This window comes from Emys orbicularis, chromosome 24 (genome assembly GCF_028017835.1).
Source record: "Emys orbicularis isolate rEmyOrb1 chromosome 24, rEmyOrb1.hap1, whole genome shotgun sequence".
Lineage (NCBI taxonomy): Eukaryota > Metazoa > Chordata > Testudines > Emydidae > Emys > Emys orbicularis.
The window spans coordinates 1,331,250-1,347,129 of record NC_088706.1 but is presented as its reverse complement, the minus strand read 5'-3'; the positions used below and the strand labels follow the sequence as shown (position 1 = coordinate 1,347,129).

General features: G+C 50.0%; 1 protein-coding gene across 1 annotated transcript in view; it reads left to right on the top strand.

The window, feature by feature from the left end:
• The window catches only part of CERS4 (ceramide synthase 4), a 124,665-nt gene extending 110,278 nt beyond the window's left edge, over positions 1-14,387 (top strand). Inside the window, exon 11 of the mRNA XM_065422098.1 lies at positions 13,936-14,387. Coding sequence (XP_065278170.1) covers positions 13,936-14,130 — 195 coding nt within the window. The 3' untranslated portion in view covers positions 14,131-14,387. The remainder of the gene's footprint in view (positions 1-13,935) is intronic.
• The last annotated feature ends 1,493 nt before the right edge of the window (positions 14,388-15,880 follow it).

Sequence of the window (15,880 nt, the reverse complement as noted above, 5' to 3'; positions counted from 1 at the left end):
GTGTTCTTCTCCTTGTTCCGCTGCATCCATTGAAGAGGGGCATGGTCGGTCACAAGGACAAATCTGCGCCTGAGCAGGTAGTAGCGCAATGTTTCCATGGCCCATTTTACAGCGAGGCATTCTCTCTCCACCACTGCGTATTTTTGTTCCCTTGGAAGGAGTTTCCGACTGAGGTATAGAATTGGGTGTTCTTCCTCCCCGACCATCTGTGATAGAACGGCCCCCAACCCTACTTCTGATGCATCCGTCTGTAGGATAAACTCCTTGGTGAAATCAGGGGCTATCAGTACGGGGTTACTGCAGAGGGCAGTCTGTAGGTCTGTGAATGCTTCCTCTGCTGCGTCAGACCATCTCACCAGATCAGGTCCACGGGCTTTCACTAGGTCTGTCAGGGAGCTTGCCCTTGTGGCAAAGTGGGGGATAAATCGTTGGTAATACCCCACCACACCTAGGAACGCCCGGACTTGTTTCTTGCGACTTGGTTGGGGCCAATTTTGGATGGCCTCTAACTTGTTCACTTGGGGTTTTACCAAACCTTTTCCCACAATGTAGCCAAGATATTTGGCCTCTGTAAACCCTACAGCGCACTTGGCAGGGTTTGCTGTAAGGCCAGCTCGCCTGAAGGTATCGAGGACTGCCTCCACCTTCTCCAGGTGGATTTCCCAGTCTGGGGTATGAATGACCACATCGTCCAAGTAGGCAGCAGCAGAACTGTTATGCGGGCGTAATAGCTTGTCCATGAGGCGCTGGAAGGTAGCTGGGGCCCCATGTAGTCCAAAAGGGAGGACAGTATATTGAAAAAGACCCTCTGGTGTAGAGAATGCAGTCTTTTCCTTTGCGTCTTCTGCAAGGGGAATCTGCCAGTACCCCTTTGTCAAGTCTAGGGTAGTCAAGTACCGGGCATTACCCAGATGGTCCACTAGCTCATCTATGCGAGGTATGGGGTACGCGTCGAACTGGGATACTTCATTTAGTCGCCGGAAGTCATTGCAAAATCTTGTGGTGCCATCAGGTTTGGGCACCAGCACGATTGGGCTGGACCACTGACTGTGGGATTCTTCGATGATCCCCAACTCCAGCATTTTTTTTACTTCTGCTTTTATTTCCTCCCTTTTTGCTGCTGGCACCCAATAGGGCCTCATTGTTACTCTGGCCCCAGGGTTCGTGACGATGTGGTGATATGTCTCAGTTGTTCGACCCGGTTGTCGAGAACACATCTTGGTTCCGGAAGATCATCTCAGACACCTCATTCTTCTGGTCTGGTGTTAAATCGGGAGACACTCTCACCTGTTTGGAAGGCTTGTTTTCCTGGGTTAGGTCTTTTTGGACCGTTGTGCATGCCTCTTGTGCATGCCAGGGTTTCAGAAGGTTAACGTGATAAATCTGTTCTTGTTTTCTGCGTCCTGGCTGCCGCACCTTGTAGGTTACTTCCCCCACGGGTTCAACCACCTCATAGGGCCCCTGCCATTGGGCCAGAAGCTTGCTTTCTGCCGTGGGTACCAACACCATAACCTGATCCCCTGGTTGGAACTGTCGCACTTTTGCCTGACGATTGTAATGGGTTCGCAGGGCCTCCTGTGCCTTCTCCAAATGTTCCCGTACAATAGAGGTAACCCGGGCTATCCGGTCTCGCATCTGCATTACATGCTCTATTATATTTCTCCCCTCATTGGGTTCCTCTTCCCAGATCTCTTTGGCGATATCTAGTATGCCACAGGGGTGACGCCCGTATAATAACTCCAAGGGGGAAAACCCAGTTGAGGCCTGAGGTACCTCCCGGATAGCGAACATAAGGTAGGGTAGTAGGGTGTCCCAATCCTTCCCGTCCCGACTTACCACCTTCCTTATCATAGCCTTGAGGGTTCGGTTAAACCTTTCTACCAACCCATCAGTCTGCGGATGGTAGACCAAAGTTCTCAGGGTATGTATATGGAGCAGCGTACAGAGGTCCTTCATTAACTTTGACATAAATGGGGTTCCTTGGTCGGTTAATATCTCCTTCGGTAGCCCCATTCGGGCAAAGATCCCCGCCAGCTCTTTGGCTATAGTTTTAGAGGCCGTGTTCCGCAGGGGGACGGCTTCTGGGTAGCGAGTAGCATAGTCCAAAACAACAAGTATATATTGGTGGCCCCGAGCCATCTTCTCCACGGGTCCCACTAGGTCCATGGCTATTCGCTCGAAGGGGACCTCTGTGATGGGAAGGGGTACTAAAAGTGCCCTCAAGTGGGGACGGGGACTGTGCAGCTGACACTCCGGGCAGGAGGCACAGTACCTCCGCACTTCTTCATGTACTCCGGGCCAGAAGAACCTTCGTAGGACTCGTGCCAGGGTCTTCTCTACCCCCAAATGCCCCCCAAAAAGATGACTATGAGCAAGACTTAATACAGCGTTCTGGTGTTTTTGAGGTACTAGGATCTGCTGTACCTTCTGCCCCTGTACTGGTGCAACCCGGTATAAGAGATCATTCTTCATTATGAAGTAGGGTCCTGGTCCCTGGGTTTTCCCTTCCACGGGGACCCGATCTATTTCAGTCACCTCCTTCCTAATGTTGTCATACCTTGGGTCTTCTGCCTGGTCCCGTCCAAAATTTCCTCTCCCGGGGCTAATCTGCCCAAGATCTAGGGGCCCAGTCTCTGTTGCCTCTACTGGTTCAGAAGCATTAGGGTGGGGGTCAGACTCAGGTGCTTCTCCCTCCTGCGTGGCATCCTTTTCAGCTGCGCGGGTCCGCCTATCTACAAGAGCGACCCTCTGGCTTTGGGTCAGTATTCGGGTTCCCAAGGCCTTAGCTGCCCTTCTTTCCCTTTTTGTCTGTCTACCCTGTCTGGGAGTGGAGAACAAATCTGGGGATATTTCAGAGAAGATTGGGGGTTGACAGTCTGCTGTGGATGCCTCACCAATTTTAGGGTCCCCATCTTTCTCCAGTCCCCCTGCTGGGAGTAAGTTTCCAAACCCTGGGAAGTCCCTCCCTATGAGCACCGGGTATGGGAGTTTAGGGACTACACCTGCTGCTACCTCAGTAGTGTTCCCTTGGATCTCGATTTTTACTGGGATGGTGGGGTAGTAACTAACTGTCCCATGGACACATGTTATCCCCGTACGTTTAGCTTGTAGCAGCTGACTACGCTTCACGAGCTTCCCTGAGATAAGCGTGATAGCACTCCCCGAATCAACCAGTGCCATGGTCCCTACCCCATTTAGTTTCACTGGTCTGGTATACATATGTGGGGTTAGTGAGACCCCCACAAGGTGGATTAGGGAGCATGGATCTGCCCAGTTCCCCAGGTTACACTGCATAGGCTCCTCAGCATTGGGACACTGTGCAGCTATGTGTCCCCACTCCCCACAGACATAACATCTGTATGGAGCCCTAGGCGTTCCCCGGTCTCTTGGTTTGGGCAGTCTAACATCACGATCCTCTTCTCTCTCAGTGCTCCGACTCCTTGTGGCCTCTGATGGGCCTTCAGCCTCTCTCTTTTTCCACCTGGGCCCTCTGATGGCCCAGTCACCCAAACTTTAGGGCTTGGTGCTGCTAGTTTAACCCGGGGTGCCTCTTCCTTAACTGGTCGGGTCAGCTCCCTCGCTGTCCTTCACCTCTCTACCAGGGCGACAACCTCGTCATAGGTGGAGGGTTCGTTCTGGCTTACCCAGGCACGAAGGTCTGGTGGTAGTCCCCTCATGTATCGGTCGATGACCAGAACCGCTAGTATCTCTTCTGGACTCCGGGACTCTGTTTGCAACCACTTTCGTGCGAGATGGATGAGGTCATACAATTGGGACCGTGGGGTTTTGTCTTCCTGGTACCTCCAACCGTGATACTGCTGGGCCCGCACTGCTGTCGTTACCCCAGATCTGGCCAGGATCTCTGCTTTCAGCTGGGGGTAGTCTGCCGCAGCCTCTCCAGGCAGATCATGGTAGGCCTTCTGGGCCTCCCCACACAGGAATGGGGCAAGGATGCCAGATCACTGATCTCGAGGCCAGGCCTCCCGTAGGGCTGTCCTCTCAAAGGCCAGAAGGTGTGCCTCTACATCATCCTCCCGTGTCATTTTCTGCAGCCAATGACTGGCCCGTATGAGCCGCGTCCCATCATGGCCGCGATTCAACTCTGTAAGGGACTTTACCTGGTTTACCAGTTCCCGCAACATAGCTCGGAGCTCGGTCTTGAGCAGCCTGGTTCATCAGCAGGCGATTAGTCTCTTGCTGCAGCCGCTCTGCCTCCTGTTGGGCGGCTGCCTGGACACGGGTAGCCTCCTGCTGGGCTGTCGTAGCTTGTATCAGTGCCCGCACTACGTCATCCATTGTGGTGAAAAAAAAATAAACCCTCTCCTTTTTTTTTTTTTTTTAAATTACCCTCCTTCTTCCGCCGTGCTGTGCACCCCAAGATCCCACCCCTGACACCAGTGTGACAAAGTTCCTCCTCTATCTTGGTGGGTCCTGCGCTTATTGGCGGATTTTCTTGCCTCAGAGATTCACCATGTGGGTTGGGGAACAGCCCAGAGACCTTCCCCTCTGGAAGAACCCACAGTCCAGGTCAATTGGGAGGTTTGGGGGGAACCCAGGCCCGCCCTCTACTCCGGGTTCCAGCCCAGGGCCCTGTGGACTGCAGCTGTCTATAGTGCCTCCTGTAACAGCTGCATGACAGCTACAACTCCCTGGGCTACTTCCCCATGGCCTCCTCCAAACACCTTCCTTATTCTCACCACAGGACCTCCCTCCTGGTGTCTGATAACGCTTGTGCTCCTCAGTCCTCCAGCAGCACACCCTCTCACTCTCAGCTCCTTGTGCCTCTTGCTCCCAGCTCCTCACACTCGCACCACAAACTGAAGTGAGCTCCTTTTAAAACCCAGGTGCCCTGATTAGCCTGCCTTAATTGATTCTAGCAGCTTCTTCTTAATTGGCTCCAGGTGTCCTAATTAGCCTGCCTGCCTTAACTGGTTCTAGCAGGTTCCTGATTACTCTAGTGCAGCCCCTGCTCTGGTCACTCAGGGAACAGAAAACTACTCATCCAGTGACCAGTATATTTGCCCTCTACCAGACTCCTGTACCCCACTGGTCTGGGTCTGTCACAGTATTAAATGATGACCATAATTAATATTGATATTACAATATAAACCGAGTTAGTTAAATCAAGGAGTTAACAATAATGCAGCTTAAAATTAGATAACTCCAAAGAGCACAGTTCAAGGCCTACAATCGCTCAAGTTATTACATGAGCACAACCAGTAATCAAATCACAAAGTTAACGTAGAAAGATTTGTTTTGAACCTAGGTTAGTTAATACCCAGCAGTAGCTTACACTGTTGGTTTATATGCACTTGCTATTACTCTTAACAGACATGGACGTGCACCTAAAAAAAGGCTAGGACAGGTCTTTCCTAGCAGGTGTCCCTGCACAGATGTTCAAATGTCCTGTTAAGGAGACAAAAAAAAATAAAGTCACTTAGAAATAGTATCTGCTCTTTAGCTTGCTTGTCTGTGGAAATTCAGAGTTGGTCAGGAACTGCAGTTTGGGGAAACCAGGCAATGTCTTCTGGCTCAAATACCATCATGCTAGCAGATGTTCTTCTTGGATCAGCTGGCTGGTCTGTGATGTCTTTGCCTCTGCTTTCCCTGGAAAGGGAAGTAGGAGTATCAGCCGTCAAGTTGTTGTCATGGTGACCTTGAGAGGAACACGCTTCTTTCTCGTTTACGTGGTTTTTTTATTTGTGAAACTCAGGGTGATATTGTCCCACAGGACTTCTCCTCTGATCTTCTGACCAAATCAGTGGATCATAAGTCTCACCCCAACTGCATTGTCCAATTCCAGTTGAGTTAGGTCAGTTTGACTCTTGGCCCACTTTTGGGGTTCTTCTTCTAGGACATGATTTTTTAGTCCTAGAAGAAGTCCACAAGTCTGTGTCCTTCCCAAATAAGCAACACTGAGGTAATAACAGGGGTGATGATTGTCTTGAGATTATTTCAACCCTCTGTGTTTAGGTGAACAGCTAAGACTCTTCAGGGTTCTCTAGACTATTGGGGCCTGTTGTCTTCCTGGTCATAACTTGTGACCTCTTGTCCTTTGACTTACGAAAGTACAGCAATACAGAAGTCATTCCTTTCCCATTCGCGTGTCTCCTGCTCATGCTGCCTCAAGCCGACAAGGCCCCATAAACACAATAAGAATGTGCAGAACTGTCACCACATCTGTAATACTGGGGGAAGGGTTACTTCAATCCATGAAGGCTCAAAGTCAAGCTGCTTTCAATCTACTTATTCAAATCTATTAACATAAACTTATTAAAAAGGTAACAATTAAAGTTCAGACACAGTGTCTACATGTCCTCTATAGTTTAAAACCCCCACCCCCACCAGACCCTGCTAGGTGTGCTTGGGGCAGAGCTGTGCTGGGTCTTGCTGGTGAGGGGTCTGAATGTCACACAGATAGAGGCCTGAAGCCAATGGAGCACCTCACTGAGGGTCACCACCAGACTGCACAACAAACTTGGATCTCATGTGCAATATGCTAGCACTCCATGTCCTTTCTATTTGCATTATCGGGCTTTCTCCCTCCCATTAGCTACCTGCTGCAGATTGCTTTCCCCAGATGGATTAGATTGTGTTTCTCCAGCTCAGCGGTTTGAGTCAGGAACAGAAAGGATGATGCCATAGGACTGCACAATACGCCATCCTTATTAATAATCTGGAAGGAAATAGAAGATAATTACTGATAGTGGTAAATAGTAAGGACAGGTCAGTCCTACTGAGTGATCTGGATCATATGGTAAACCGGCTCAACAGGTAAACAGACATCCGACGAAGTGGGCATTCACCCACGAAAGCTCATGCTCCAATACATCTGTTAGTCTTAAAGGTGCCACAGGACTCTCTGTTGCTTTTTACAGATCCAGACTAACACGGCTACCCCTCTGATACAAGTAGGGTGACCAGACGTCCCGATAAAATCGGGACCGTCCCGATATTTAGGTATTTGTCCCGCGTCCCGATTGATCTTCGGTCGGGACGCTGCACTCCGCCTTTTTTTTTTTTTTTCCCCCTCTCCTCTGACTGCCGGCAGCACTCAGCTGTTCTCGGTTGGTTTTTTTCCCCCCCTCTCCTGAAAACCAGAGGCTGAAGGTATGCATAGCTAAGGGAGGGTGCATAATCTCCTCTGACTGCCCGCAGCACTCGGCTGTTCTCGGCTCCCCCCCCCGCCCCCCGGACTGCCGGCAGCACTGGGCCACAGTAGGGAATTGGGAGAGGGAGCTGTTTATGTCGTTACACCGGCAGCACTCGGTTTTTGTTTATTTTTGCTCTGCCGGTGGACCTCCCCCCCCCCCCCCCCTTGTGTCCCGATATTTTCTTCCTCTCATCTGGTCACCCTAGATACAAGGCTCACTCAAATAACCTGCATTTCACATATCTAAATGCAAGGTCATACCTCTGGCAACCAAGGATGTGGGGCACACTTACAGAATGAGGGAGGGATCCTGGAAATCAGTGAACGTGACAAAGACTTGGGGGTCATGGTGGAAACCCACTGACCATGATCTCTTAGTTCAGTTTGGTGGCTAAGAGAGCAAATGCTTTGGAGAGTAATCCTCTGGATGCATAAGTAGGAGAATATTGCAAAGAAGTAGGGAGGTGGTATTACCTCTCTGTACAGCACGGCACTAGTGAGCCCACTGCTGGATAACGTGGTTCCTTGCAGGTGTCCACTCTTTGAAAAGGAAATTAACAAATTGGAAGGGTTCAGAAACCAGCCATGGGAATGATCTGAGGTCTGGAAACCCTGTCTTAGGGCAGGTCTACACTACCCGCCTGAATCGGCGGGTAGAAATGGATCTCTCGGGGATCGAATTATCGCGTCTCGTCGGGACGCGACAATCGATCCCCGAATCGACGCTTCTACTCCACCAGCAGAGGTAGGAGTAAGCGCCGTCGACGGGGGAGCCGCAGAGGTCGATTTGCCGCCGTCCTCACAGCGGGGTAAGTCGGCTCCGATAAGTCAAATTCCGCTACGCTATCCGCGTAGCTGAATTTGCGTATCTTAAATCGGACACCCCCCCCCCCCCCCCCGTAGTGAGGACGTAGCCTTAGAGTGAGAGGATAGTTTACCCAGCAGGAGGTTAAGAGGAGGCTGAGAATGTCCAAGAAACTGAATATTCATTTCAGGTGCAGGTCCAAAAATATATTTAAAAAAATCATCTTGTGTCAACTCAAAATGAAAATGTTTCAAATTTTCCACAAAACAAAACATCAAAAATGTTTCATTTTGGGCCGACTGAAACGTTTAGGTCGACCCCAACTAAATGATTTGTTTCAATTTTGAGGTTTTTAAAAATATCTTTATATGCTTTTTAAAACAAAATTGAGAGATATACTGAAACAAAATATCTCACCAAAACAAAAAGTCTAAAAGTTTCATTTTGGAAATGCCCAAACAAACCATTTTGACATTTCCCTTTTTTTTTTTATGGTTGACCCGAATTGGCATTTTTCGGGGGGAAAGGGGAAGAAAAAGTATTCACACAATTTTTTGTCTGCAGCTCTAGAGGTGACTTGATCACAGCCTGTCAGTACCTGCGGAGGGGGTGGAATTTTCTGATACTAGAAAGATCTGTACTGTAGCAGACAAAGACACAATAAACTGGAAACTGAAGCTAGACAAATTGAGACTAGGAATGAGGTGCAGATTTTTAACAGTGAGGGTAACCAACCATCGAAACAACTTACCTAGGATGTGGCGGATTCGCCATCATTTGAAGTCTTGGGCGTCTCTTTCTAAAAGATTTGCTCTAGTTTAAGCAGAAGCTACAGATCTGGTTCAGGAATCACTTTGTGACATTGTGGCCAGTGTTGTGCAGGAGTCAGACTGGATGATTGAAAGGGATTGTAATGGATTTGGCTATGAACCTGCCCACTGTGCATTTAATTCCTTACAGTTGCAGTCACCAGAAATGCAGTGCTCTCCATTGTGAAGTCACCATGGGCCGAGTTACCACCCGGTGAGATAGGAGACACCACAGTTCTTCTTCGAGCAGCTGCAGATGTGCATTCCAGTCAGCTGCACGCAAGCCCAGCACACTGATGCTGTAGAATTTTGCTTAGCAGTACCACAGGGGCGGCACTCCCATAGCCTTTGCCATGGATGTATCCCCAACCTCCCTCAGTTCCTTCTCACTGCCCTCAGCTTGAATTGAAGCATTTTGTGTGGCATTTTCCTCACACAGTTTCCTATCTCAGTCCTCTGAGATTTTGCTGTAAATAGTTGACGGTTAGTAGTAATACCCGTACTGTTAGTTGGAAATAGTTCGTTAGGGATGTGCTCACTGGGGTTCAAGCACTGTCCATTGCGTGGGGTGGCTATTCCCAATCGTGATCCCCACACATGGTGTTTATTGTGCCTAGGAGAAGGGCACACTGAAGAGAGATGCTCCATCTGCAGTCTCTTAAGACAAGAACGCAGGTGGTGGCAAGGGACTGGAGACTCTTGCAGCACCTTATGGAACAGGGCATGAGACCACATCAGCAATGGGGACCACCACAAAACATCCTGCTCCTCAGACAACTTGGGAGCCTCAGTGAGCCAGTGTTCCTCAGCCAGACTCTGTTGCCTAAACCAGGTGGAGGAGGCTTTCCTCCCTCGGGTTTCCACTCCAGAGCTCGGGGACAGTCTTCCTCCTTTGCCAGGAGGTGTGCAGACTGGCTCTGGGATTCTTTTGGTACATGAGGTAGAGCTGGCCATCTACCTACTCTCCAGTGCCAAGGCAGCATCAGGTCGGTGCTGTACCATCGACTCCAATATCCGTGGGACACCTATTGAGTCCGGTACCAACAACATCAGCACCAGCTGTTTCCATGCCATTAGTGTGCCAGGCAGAATCAGACTTCTTTTGCCTCCCTGTTCCTGATTTCCCAGTTAGTCAGGAGCATTCAGCTGCCAGGTCCTCGTCAGTACAGACGGTGCTGCCTGGAGCGATTGTTGATGTGTCCCAATTGTCGGCACCAGCTTCAGCACCACCTAACTAACACTCAGAGTGCACAGCCAAAGTCGGCCTTCTGATCGGTACCCAGGACTCCATCGGCACAGTTCCTATCTTTGATACCAATAACGACTGTGGTGCAGGCCACATCTTCAGGATCAGTACCAACCCCGGCGCCATCCCATATGGGAGTGTGATGCCCCTGCCTGGCCTCAGGGCACCGATTTCCTTGGCCACGATGCTGATGCAGTCAGCGTTTGGGTTCTGGACGAGGCTGGACACTTGTTCATTCCACCTGGGGTAGCTTCCTCCGTTACCTTCTGAAGACTCTGAGGGGTCATTGGGATCAAGTTTGGAGACATCCTCCCCTTCTCCCTCACCATCCAGACACTGTTCTAGGAGATGGTTGAGACCTCCTATGCACCACAATCGGTACCAGGATTGGCACAGTTCCCACAGCAGAGACCGGCATTCTTGGCCCAGTTCCTACTGGCCAGCAATGCCATATCCCTATCCTCCGTGGGACGTTTCATGTTTGGTAAAGTTCCAACCCTCGACCCACTCCAGGGCCAAGGCACCCAACCAACCTGTGATACCACCTGCTTGGCCACCTACACTACAGACTCACATGGAGGCTGCTTCCTCAGAGCAGGTTCAGACTGAGCCACGTATACAGGGACCTGGACTGCAGCAGGAAAGTCCAGTGGCTCCACTTCCATCTTCATCCTAATCCCCCGATGACTCCATGGTACTGGAATGTTCCTCTCCAGTGCCTGAAGATTTTAAGGCACATCAGGAGCTTCTCAGACGAATGGCTTCAGCCTCGGTATTCAGGCTGAGTTTGTGCACCGTCTGGTAGACTTTCTTCAGTCCTCGGCCCTGGGGAGGGTCACTCGCCCTACAAATGAAGCACTGTTAGAACCTGCCCGAACTTCATGGAAGACCCCAGGTTCCTTGCTGTCTCCAGCAAATTGTACAGACCAGCGTTATTACATTCCCATGCAGGGGTTCAAGTGCTTTTATTCGCATCCTGCTCTTAACTCTCTTGTTGTAACCCCGCAGCTAATGAGAGGTCGCGATGAAGGAGATACAAATCCACACCCTGGGACAAAGAGGCTAAGAGGCTGGATCTCATAGGAAGAAAAATCTACTCGACTTTGCCCTTTCAAATGCACATTGCAAATCAGCATGCACTGCTGTCCAAATATGATTTGTAGCTGATGAGGAAGACCCTGTCTTTTAGATGTTATTAAAGATGGGAATGGCTCCTTCTGGGAGAAGAGAAAAGGCAATCCGAGCCAGACTGGAGCTGCTGCTGTTAAAGTCCGATCCTGTTTTCTTTAAGACAAACACACATCAAAGGGGAGAGAAAGGACCAGCAAAGACAGAGAATGCAGCTTCTGTCTCTAGAGCTGACTCTTACTTGCAAGCTCCCTGCTGGAGAGAAACAGGCCCAGCCCATGGTGAGACCTGGCAAACTTGTACCAGCATTGGGATGTCTACAGCAGTGCTTTTAGCTGCCTCACTGGACACGGTCTGACAGCAGTGCTGCAAAAGAGAAAGTCTTGGCTGGCTACACCAGGCTTTTATTAGACAGAAATGGAAAGGAGAGAGGGCGAGAGGGAAGAGGAGAAGAAAGGTGGGGTGGGGGAATGACACACAAGGGAGGCGATGGGAACAGGAACCCACATCTCCCATCCCAGCTGTTCAGGAGCTAGCGGAAGCCAGAGGAGGTGGTGAGAGGTGAGCACGTCTCTCAGGATCAGGGCGCCGAAGATAGAATAGTCCCCCATGGATTCCAGGGCCCCAGGAGATGGTGAGGTGGCAGCCATGATGGTGAACTCGCTCCTTTCACTCAATCTGGTGTCTCGCAGACATTTTGATCCTTCCCCTGAAGTCTCTTTCTAAGGGCCCCAAAAGGGGGGATGGCCGGAGCAGCCCATTCCCTCGTTATTTTGTCCACCAATTAGGCCTAATCTCTGACATACGGATTTTGGTCCATCAATTTCTGGCATCATTCTCCTTTGTATACCAGTCACAGTCTTACCTCAGTCCTTGGATGGTACCCCAGACCTTTTTGTTTGGACTATTTCAGTGTCAGTCTCCCTTCGTGCCTCTTTCTAAACAATTTTATGTAAGAGGCTGAGCTGGAATTTTGTTACCTTGTATAACTTACAGTCCAGGTCCCTGCACAACAGAGCTTGGCTTAAGCCCTGAAGCATCTCTTCCAAAATGTTTATCATTGACTCTGATAACTTGAGAATGTTCCCAAGGCAGTGACACCTAGTGGATAGAGCACTGGACTGAGACTGTTCCTGGCTTTGCCATTGGCCTGCTGCAAGTCACTTCCCTGCTTCTTGACTCAGTTTCCTTATCTGTATAATGGGGATAATGATATTGACTTGCTTTGAGATTGACAGTTGAAAAGTGCTTGGTAAGAGCTGGGTGGTGGTGGTGGTATTATCCATATAAACATCCGGCACTTTTCTGACTCTTGCTCGGTTTCTGCCGTGAGTGATATGCTGAGCCACGAGTGTCACAGCTGGGTGGAGAAGTATGCCCTGGGTTCAGTGTTTAAGTTCCCACCTTTCCATTTTGTTGCTTGCCTTGCTTTGATCTACCTTCTCCAGACCAGTCATTGTTTAATAGACTTTTATCATGTGTCTCTCATTCATCTCCTGTCTTGGGCTGCTGGGCAAGGGATTGGAACCAAGGCATTTCTTTAGGGGTTATGAAACTGCTGAGACGCGTCTATATAATTTGTGTTCAACTTAATGAAATTGGTGAATGCCAACGGTGATTTAAATCAGCTCCCGCTGAGTGTTGTCTGGCTCCTCCCCTCCATACCCACAATCCATTTCACCCTCCACCCAACCACTCCCATTGCAGCATGGATTTAACAGACTGTGCAGAGCAGGGATTCTAGCTAGGATGGTCCCCGAGGCCACTCACAGCAGGGCAACCCAAGCAAAACCACAGGTCAGCCCAAGTCAGCATGCCTTCAGCCCCCTTGGGGAGTGTTGGGAAGGTAAATCCTCCCCCACCCAGGAACTTAGACTTTGTCTACACTGGTACTTTGTCGGCAAAACTTTTGTCGTTCAGGAGTGTTAAAAAAACATCCCCCCCCGAACGACAAAAATTTCACCAACGAAAAGCACCAGTGTGAACAGCACTTTGTCGGCAGGAGCACTCTCCCGCCGACAGAGCTGCTGCCACTCATGGGAGATGAAAGTTTTTTGTTGGCAGGAGAGCTTTCTCCTGCCAACAAACAGCAGCTACACTGCACGGCTTTTAACGGCACAGCTGTAGCGGAACAGCCGTGTTGCAAAAAGCTGTGTAGTGTAGACAAAGCCTTAATGCACTCCTTTGACCTCAGGCTGCTTCATGACCATGCAGCAATTCCTGGCATCGACCGGGATTGTCCCTGGGTCGCCCCTCGAGTGAGACAGAGGGACAGTCAGAGCCCGTTTCAAGGAGAGATGCTCCTAAGGGCACCCCAGGAGGACACATGGGAAAGGATTTCCTAAAGCCCACAGACAGAAATGGCAGCTGGAATCCAGGGGCAGCAGAACTGGGGGGCGCAGGAGGCTAGCATCTCCACAATGGAAATATTGGGTTGGCTGCACCCCCAGGTAAACTCACACCCCCGGGGGAGGGGGGAGGCGAGAGTGGGACCCAGAAGAACTGGAGCAGCTGCCACAGGGCCTTGGATCAGGCCAGGGAGCAGGGAGCGAGACCCAGGGGCTGGAACAGGCCCAGGAACAGGTAGGAACCCCCAGAACCCTCCTTCCCAGCCTGGAGCTGGCTGCCTCCCCGCAGCCTCTGAGTCTCAGTACCTGCCCACACTCCCCCTCCTATCCCTCTGATCCGCTCCCCTCCCCCTGCAGGAACCCATCCAATGGCTCAGACACTAATGCTGCTTCTGCAGCCTTCACTCTATGTATTGCCTCTGATTTAAAATATCTCTCTCCTGCAGATGGAAAGGGACTTGAGAAGTGACACAGAAGAAAGTGACATGGCTGAAGAGGAGAGAGAACAAATGAGGGAGAAAGAGAAAAATGGGACCATGCATTTCAGCAACATCACAAACAACAATTGCATCCGGAATAGCGGGGACCAGCAGCTAAACAGCAGAGCCCATCTCAGCAACGGCCATGCCAAAGACAGATAGCCTGGGCCAGGCCTGCTGACTGATCCATCTATACTGAACACAGCCTAGCGTCCTTAGGAATTGTCTTACTCGTTGTGTAGACCAGGAGGGAAGCCATTTTAATTTCATAGCTGAATTCCTGCTTCTGATAACAGAATTGTGTATTATCACTTAATATGTAAAGGATGCGTCTGCTCTTTTCGCCAATAGAAGCTTTGCACAGGTTGTAGCCTTTAAGGGAATAAAGAGAGGGATCAAACTGGCTTGGCTTTAGCAATACTGTAGGTGTTGTTAACTATCTTGAACAATACTCTAAGCAGCTGATAAATGTTTAGCAATTGTAACTTACAATGTCATCTGCCTAGCAGCATTTGACAGGAGTCTGCTAGCTCTGTCCAGCACTTTAGGCCTTGGCTACACTGGCGCTGTACAGCGCTGCAACTTGCTGCGCTCAGGGGTGTGAAAACGCCCCCCCCCCCCCGAGCGCAGCGAGTGCAGCGCTGTAAAGCGCCAGTGTAATCAGAGCCTGCAGCACTGCACACTCACTCGCAGCGCTGCAAGCTACTCCCCTCGGAGAGGTGGAGTACATACAGCGCTGCGAGAGCTCTCTTGCAGCGCTGGCAGTGCGACTACACTTGCGCTTCACACCGAGTGTAGCCAAGGCCTTAGTGAAGATCTGGGCATGTGGCTATTAGTGATTAAGGCTAGCAGATAAATTCCAGTGTCTTTAGATTATATGTGCCTGTTCAGGCAGATAGTATGCTCCACCAAGCTGAGCATCAGTGAAAGTCAGGGAGATTTCCTCCACACACAAAGTGATTAACTTTCTGGAGAAATGTGGGAGTGTCCAACACAATCAGTTTGTTGTTGATGGGACGGACCTCAGTCCTTCCCATGGTCTGGGTGAGGTTCTCTGCTGTGCTCAGCCATCAGAAAAGGTTGTTAGATGATGGGGAGGGGAGCTCAGTGCTTGGGTTAGGTCCTGGGTAGTTTCTGCCTAGTTCACAGGTTGGAAGAGTCGGACAATTCATGCAGCTGTTTACCAGCTGTCAATATTTATCCTTTAAACCAGTTTCTCTAGCGAACACGGTGTTAAAAGGGAAAGGGGGCAGGAGATGTGGACAGTCTAGGTGACAGTGCTGCACCAAAGGTGTTTGTGATTTCACCTCCCCGTGAATGGTGCAGGGGGATCTCTGCAGAGTTGGCTTTTGGTAAGCAGGGAATTGCTGTCCTGCTTTCTCCCTCCAGGGAAAGGGGATCCAGAGAGAAACTGCTGAACCTCATGGCATGATGTTTTAATCGAGAACTGTAGTTCAGGACTCTGCCTAGACTCCTCAGTAATATACAAGATTGAAGCATTAGTCCATGAAGTCATGACGCAGTTCTGATTTCTGTTTTATACTTCACATGAGCCTCCTTGCACGTCATGTGCTGTATATTCTTAGAGTCTGGATACAATAAAATCATTTCAAAAGAGCTCAATTAGCACGAATTGAATCTCCATCATGTCAATGTATGTTTGAAATACAAAGCCACGAAAGCATGGAGCTTGGTCATGGTAGCATGAACTTTGGTGCTCCCAGCTTCAGTCCTAGGAGAACCAGGGCGATCTCCCCCGGACCAGGTGCTGAATTGAAAAGTGAAATTGGACAGAGTAATGCCCTGAATTTATGTTTAGTTTTAAGCATGTGCGTATGTGCTTTCTGGGATGGGGATGTAAAAGAGCATGTTGGGACTGGCTTGGGATGGTTCTCAGAAACACACTCAGCTC